Source organism: Cynara cardunculus, assembly GCF_001531365.2.
Source record: "Cynara cardunculus var. scolymus isolate 2C chromosome LG 11, CcrdV1, whole genome shotgun sequence".
NCBI classification, from domain to species: domain Eukaryota; kingdom Viridiplantae; phylum Streptophyta; class Magnoliopsida; order Asterales; family Asteraceae; genus Cynara; species Cynara cardunculus.
In genome coordinates, this window is record NC_037538.1 from 9,425,301 (window position 1) to 9,432,928 (window position 7,628).

General features: G+C 37.4%; 1 protein-coding gene across 1 annotated transcript; it reads left to right on the plus strand.

Annotated features, from left to right (window-relative positions):
- Nucleotides 1-6,794, plus strand: LOC112521714. Its single transcript, XM_025130710.1, has 6 exons — nt 1-124; nt 3,656-3,802; nt 3,893-3,951; nt 4,144-5,598; nt 5,684-5,776; nt 5,866-6,794. The coding sequence occupies exons 1-6, from the start codon at nt 1-3 to the stop codon at nt 6,586-6,588; spliced, it is 2,601 nt and encodes an 866-aa protein (XP_024986478.1). The 3' UTR covers nt 6,589-6,794.
- The last annotated feature ends 834 nt before the right edge of the window (nt 6,795-7,628 follow it).

Consider the following 7,628-nt stretch of genomic DNA (forward strand, 5'->3'; position numbering starts at 1 on the left):
ATGGCGATGGGGAAGGGAGGGGTGGGGTGGCAGGAAAAAAACGCAAGGAGATGGATAAGTGGTGATGACCTTTCTGATTCAGATAACTGGGGACGAAAGAGGGAAGAAGCCATTGGTGGTGGAAGTATGAGCAGGCCTAAGTTCATTTCCAACCAAGCATTCTCTATCGGTGGTGGTTGGCGGGGGTGATAAAGTAAAGCTGTGTCAAATAAGGGGTCAATTATGTCATTTAATGTAACTGAGAAGTGAAAAAGAAGTTTATATTAATTTGGATCGAAAATGGTAAAGTTCTATATTATCAGGGGGTACATTGTAAATTCGGAAAAGTCAAGGGTAAAACAGCAAAGCTTCCAAACTTAAAGGGCTTGTTTTGCAAGGAAATCAGAAAATCTAATACGGTGATGGACTCGCGTATGGCAGCAGTAGGGCTGCACATGGGTCAAACCATATAAGAGTCGAACCATCTCCCAATTATACTCGCATTCTCCAAAATTTAACTATATTTCTGAACTTTACAACAAGAAATAAAAAATCAAATATTTAAATTGTATTTGATTGGCGTTATTTTATAAGCATGAAACTCACTTCAATTTTTTCAACAACCATATTTTTAGGGGTGTTTGGGATTGTTTATTTGAAACAACTTATGGTTTTTTTTTTACAAAAACACTTATTAACTTATTATAAGTCAAAATAGTTTAATTTCTTCAAAAACTTTTTATTACCGGTTTGACACCGGTATAAGTTGTTTATCCAAACACTCAAAAATGCTTATTACCGATGTCACACCGGAATAAATCAATAAGTTATTTTTATAAGCAATCCCAAACACCCCTTAATACATCAGTAATTAGTGATTAATAATTTATACTGAAACTCATGTTTTATGAGTGGCTTATGTGAATATGAGCCAGGAGAAAGGATTCCTGAAAAGACGTCTCCTTTACTTGATAGGAAATGACGGGTCTCTGAACTCATGGTCTGCATGACGAACGTCAACGACAGAGACAATGTAAATTGGTCCGCGAGATCTCTTTTAGTCCGGTCTTCTTTTAGAAGTCAGCTAGTGCACTTAGACAGGTAGTTGATTTCATTAGAGAATTGAATTTCCTAGGATCTCTAAATAAAATTGAAGGAAAAGCGCTCAAAGTCTGAACTCTTCTATCTCCTCACTTTCACATCTAAGGATTCCCTCAGGGACATCAGATATTAAGCGAGAAATCCCGGGAAAATGAAAAATTCAAATCCTAAGTAGGCCTCACTTTTCGGAGCTGCTCCCAGCTCATAAAAGATTCTCTTCGAGCTTTACCTAAATGCATTATAAGATAAACATAGATTGGCCCTCGAGTGCAAAAGCAGAAGGAAGCTTGACTGCAAGACCCACCCGTCGAGCAGGGCGACATGGGGGCGAAAAAAAGGAAAGAGAGGGATGGGGTTTATCTCGCTTTTGGCATAGTGGGCCCCCAGTGGTACATGTGTGTAGGCATACATATATACTTACGATCATATGAGAATTCGTAACCTTGTAGCGCTCAAATGATTTCGTTTCTTCAAAAAGCAAAAAGTGACACGATGACAATTTTTTTAAATAAAAGGGAATCTCACTGACGTTACTGTAAGAGAGGTCAAATATTCACATAAGTTAACATGCATCAACATAACATGAAATGGTAACATACTATTACATAAGTTAACATACCTTATGCGAGATCATGTCATACCTAAATCGCTGAGTTCATACGGTTAACATTTTAAAGCAAACATAAAAATATTTTCTTATTATTTATAGTTAAACTGAATTTTTTAAACAAAATATATGGTTTATGTTATGAACTCATATATCACGATATATTTTGTATTTTTTATTTATCATAATTTATAAGGTTTTCAAATATAAAACATAACATTTATAAGTTTTATGTTCTATCCCTATTGTTGATCAATGGCCTTTAAGTTCTGGGCCCAAAAAGTCTGACCCATTAATACATGATCCAAGGTAGGTCGACTCAGTTATAAATATTGGTAACCGTACGATGTGAAGTCGATGAAGCAACATTTAGATATGGTGTACCGCGATGCACTGGAAAGCATATCTCAACCACCTTCTCGTTTGTAATTTGAAATCTCTCCCTCTCTCTTAAAGAGACGTTATGGCTTTTTTGGCATTTTCTATGTTTTTATTTCTTTTTACCATTTCAAATATTCCCTTAAATAATTACATTAAAATAATCAAAGAAACAATTTGATATCCATCCCCATTTAAAGCTTCTGGCTTGAAAACCAATGCGACCACTCAAAAACACACTATATACATAAAAAGGGTTCTGTCTCTCTCCTCTATAACGTTACAATTTCTCTCAAAATCTCTGCAATTTCAAATCTTCATTCACAAGGGTTGGAAGCTTTCTGGGTGTTAGGAAAGATGAGATGGTGAACCCTAATTGCCCATCTTGATTCCTTCGTGTTTAGGTAAGCTATTATCGTCTAGGGTTTGTTTACTTTGATGAGTTCTTGATACCCTTTTCTGGGTTCTGCTTACTATGCTTGTTTCCGGTCGATTGACTGTTTTTTTTTGGAGTTTTGATCCTGCTTAATGAATCGAATTTGGGTTTGTACTATATCTTGATGATTTTGTGAGTCTTTCGTTGTGGGTTTCGATTATTTATAGGTTGAATGTGGTTAATTGACCATCTTTGTGGAGTATGAAGTCAAAGGTGAAAGATTTATCCTGTGCAAAATCATGTGTTTCTGTTGAGTCTTGATCGAGTTTCTATTAAGTGGGGTTTGTTTATATCTATGAATATTGAATAACTCGTTATGGATTTTGGTTTTAATGCTTGTTTTGATCGGGGATTATAAGCTGAATGTGGTAATTGACCCTCTTTGTTAGGTATAAAATCAAAGGTGAAGACTTTTAGATTGTTGAATGATGGTTTTTCTATAAAATTTTGATCCTGTTATACTGAATTGGATTTGTTTGTTTTGATAATTATTGATATCCTTTCTTGGGTTATGGTTTTTATGCTTGTTTTGCTCTGGATTTATGAGTTAAATGTGGTCAATTGACTATCTTTGTTAAAGTCAAAGCTGAAACTTTGAACACCTATATGAACTTTATAAATAACTTGCTGTGAAGGTGATTTAAGTTTTAATCTGTACCAATGTCGCAGTTCTATACCCCTGTTACTCTTTTAAGTTCAAATTACATCATTTCGTCTTTGTTATTGTTGTGGATTTTGAAGTTTTTGTTAATGATTTGACATTTATATTTTAAACCTCATTATATGTTCTACAAATTGTCGAATTGCAGCCTGTAATTAGTGATATAATACATATTGATCATGCATTAATTTCATGTTAAGAAGCTTAGATAATCCCTTGTTTGGTCTTTAAGTGCGTCGAACAATTTACATTTTAACTTCAAAAACCTCATTATATGTTCTACAAATTGTCGAATTGCAGCGTGTAATTAGTGATAGAATACATATTGATCATGCATTAATTTCATGTTAAGAAGCTTAGGTAATCCCTTGTTTGGTCTTTAAGTGTGTCGAACAATTTACATTTTAACTTCAAAAGACGATGATTGTTTAGCTTGCTGTGAAACTTCTAATGTATGAATCATATTCACAGATGAATTTTGGTTCTTGGTAAGGTTTTGGTAGCAGTGTAGACATGGGTGCTCAAAAACGCGGGTCAAAGGGTGGCGGAGGAGGTGGCTATGTTGGCGGCTTTCTCCATCTGTTTGATTGGAATGCAAAATCTCGCAAGAAATTGTTCTCCAGCAAGTCGGAATCACCAGGTACAATCGACCTTCATACCCTACATTATCTAGCTATTCTTGATTCTTTTGCCTATTGTTTCTTCAATGGTCTGCTGTAAATTTGTGTAGAACAACCGAAACAGACAAAGAGAACTGATGGAAACATGCCTATGACGCGCTTCAATACGGTACGCACTTTCTTTCTTCTATAGCTTCACCTTGACTTAGGAGAGTTCATTTAGGAACCCGTAAATATTTGAGAACCAACAAAGAATATACATAGCTATGCATGAAAATTCATGATGAATATCGTGATATTCATTATGAATATTTGGTTGATAAATGAGGTGTTTGATCCTAAAGTCGAAATAAACTTACAGATGGATGAAGATGACATGATTGGTGGTTTTAGTTTAAAAGGAAGTAGCGATTACAGTTGCGCGACTTCAGTCACCGATGACGATGGTTATGGCACCAAAGCTCCCGGGGTCGTTGCAAGGCTTATGGGGTTAGATTCATTGCCAACTTTTAATTTCTCAGATACGTACTCAAACCCGTCTTTCGACTCTCAGTCTCTTAGAGATTCATCTCAGTTTCTTAGAGATTCGTCACATTCTGTTAGAGATTCATCTCAGTTTCTTAGAGATTCGTCGCAGTCTCTTAGAGATTCAACTCCACCTTATATTAGAAAAGATCCTGAATTCGAATCGAATGATTGTGAAATGGAGGCTGTTCCTAGAGCCATAAAGGCGAAACCTCAGAAGATGGGGATGAGTAAAGCATTCGAGAAGTTTCAAACTGAAACTTTACCTCCAAAATCAGCTAAATCATTCCCAATTACCCGTAACAAGCTTTTATCTCCAATTAAGAATTCTGGATTTGTGTCCTCGAGTAATCCAGCTCGTATAATGGAAGCTGCATCGAAAATACCTCTCGTTGGATCATCATCATCATCATCTTCACCGTCATCTTTTGTTCCTTTCAAACTCAAAGTTTCGAGGGAGAAGATAGAGAATTCTACCAGAAAACCCAAGGTTCCCGAGTCTTCTCGAAGACCATTAGAGTCAAATGCTGCTAAGAATGTAAAAAATCAGCAATCTTTAGAACCGAAAAAGTCCATTTCGTTGGCTCTTCAGGCAAAGGCTAACGTTCAAAAACGCGAAGGCTTGAATCATCGAGCTCAATCAGTCAGAACTCAGCCGAATACCGATAGAAATCCACAAAGGAATCCCGGTTCTTCAAATGTTCTGAAGCAGAACAATCAGAAACAAAATAGCTTAGTCGATAGAGGAAGGTCAACTCTGAAATCCCAATGTTCTACCATCGGTCCTCAACCTAGAAAGGCAGGTTCCCAGAAAAGCTCAAGTAAAATCTCCGAGAACTCGAAAACTAGCCGTAAAAAGGAACCATATTCCATCACTACTCGGAGGAAACGTTCTATGGAAGACAGCGATCGTACACATGCCGACAAGAATGTTGTTAGAGATAGAAGTTATAGAAGTAATTCAAGTGATGTCGTTTCTTTTACGTTCACAGCTCCAATTGCACGCCCACCTATCTCTACCAACGGTTTTCTGAGCAATAACCAAAGTAAAAATGTTCTCGATTCGACCAGAAATGCCTCAAACTCATCTTTGAGCTATAATGTTATCAGAGGTGATGCTTTAAGTACCCTTTTGGAGCAAAAACTGAGGGAATTAACTGGTAATCCTGCATCTGTTTCTCAAGATTCATTTCCTGCAACGGAAAGTGACATTAGAGATGATTCAAGTTACGGGTTTTCTTCATTTGATCCTCTACAACAACTTACGAAAAAACATCACAAACCTGATCAGGTATGCCATGATTAGATACAGGTCTTGTATATATTGTTTCTAGTATTTCACGAACGATTGATCTGATCTTTTATGATGACTTTAGGGCCAAGATAGAATCGCTAGAGATGATTCGAGTTACGGGTTTTCTTCAAATGATTCAACAGAACTTATGAAGAAACATCACAAGCTCGATCTGGTATGTTGTAAATAAGATACAATTGTTGTGTGTATGATTCTTGTGTTCAAATTTATCGATGTTTAGTATGACGTTTTGTGATGTTTTAGTGCGTAGAATTGGCATCGGAGTGTAGCAGCGATGACTACGAATACCGGAAATTGCTCCGTGGCCGACAACCAAGTCCGAGCTCGGTTCTGGAACCGTCTTTTCTTTCGGAAAGTTGTAATTCTTCGGATACTGCTGATAGTTGCAAGCAAAGTTCAGCTTCTGTTCAAGCCCAGGAACTAATTAGTGCAAGTTTTCTAAGAAAGTCAAGTCCAATGGACATCGATACCGAGTTATCAGATTCGGCAACTTCCACCATGATGTGTGCCAAATGGGAGGCGGATTTCGTGAAGGAAGTGCTTTCCGATATCGAGAGCATGTTCGTTGATTTCACCTTAGGTAAGAGTCGAAAGATCGTGAACCCACGTGTGTTTGATCGGTTAGAATTCGGTCGACCAAATCAAGAGGTGGCTAAATTAAGGCGTGAACTCGTGTTCAATTGTGTGAGTGAGTGTATGGAGACGAAGTGCAGGGTGTGGGGCAAAGGGCTAGCCGTCGTGAGCAGACCAGACCGGTTAGCCAAAGAGGTGTACAAAGAGATCGTGGGGTGGGAGGAAATGAAAGACGATATGGTGGATGAGCTCGTTGATAAGGATATGAGCGGTGACGGATACAAAAAATGGCTCGATTTTGATGTCGAATTGTTCGAAATTGGAGTTGACATCGAGAGTCGGTTGCTCGATTCTTTGATCAACGAAGTTGTGGACGATATCTTAGTTCTCTAACGGCGATTCCGGCAATCGGGTGTGCTGCAAGCAGGGTCGTCGGGGTTTTCCATGGTTGGAATATGTTATTCGACGTAATTATATTGCATAGTTTTAGAAATTAAAATGTTTCGACTTGTAAAAGATTTTTTTTGCATGGTTAATTTTTTTCCCGATAGCTAGAATTGCCGAATCTAAAGCGATGTACAAGTTTCATTGCATAATATACAAGTCATTTAGATTCGTCCATTCTTGCTATGTCCGTTTAACAACTTTTGAGTACTCATGGGTTGAAACATCCTACAACTTTTGGTAACGATTTCGATACGATAGCGTGTCGTGAATGGTGAGTTTCGAGCATGTATGGAAGAACGAAACGGTAAGAACATGTTAGCATATTTCAGGTAACTTTACGTTAATGTATAATTGGATTCAGACGGTTTAAGAGATTGTTATGAACTAACTAAGGGAAACCCAAGTATAATTAGATATTAACGTTGTCCTCGAGGCGGAAATGCGTAGCCGGGGATACAACAACCGGCTATTAGGCCTGTTCAAAAGTTGACATCCATTGTATTAAGGGGAACCGAACCAATACAATCATCCATTGGATGTTGGATTTTGTCAACCGATTCGATCTGATTAACATTGGATAACAGATCCAATCCAATGGATGATTGGATCGGTTCAGTTCTATATATTGGATATTTTTTTTTATTGAATATCCATCTGATATCCAATGGATGGGCGGCCCTCTTCATCATATCATATTAGGTGCGACTTTGCATGAGTCTCGTACTGCAGAGCAAGCAAAGAAAACGTAAAGGCGCGCGCTAGCACTCCTGCAAGAAAACGACAGGGATTGGATCCATCCGGTGTATTAATTTAATCAAAATCTCCAACAATGATATAATTTAGTTAATCACTCTTAATATGTATTAAAACCAACAGAAGGGAAGTTAAAAATTCAAAACCTCATATAAAACAAATTCTGATTTAAGCAATTTGAAAACAAATTAATTGTATGATTGTTGGATAATGGTTGGATGGATAACTAGATT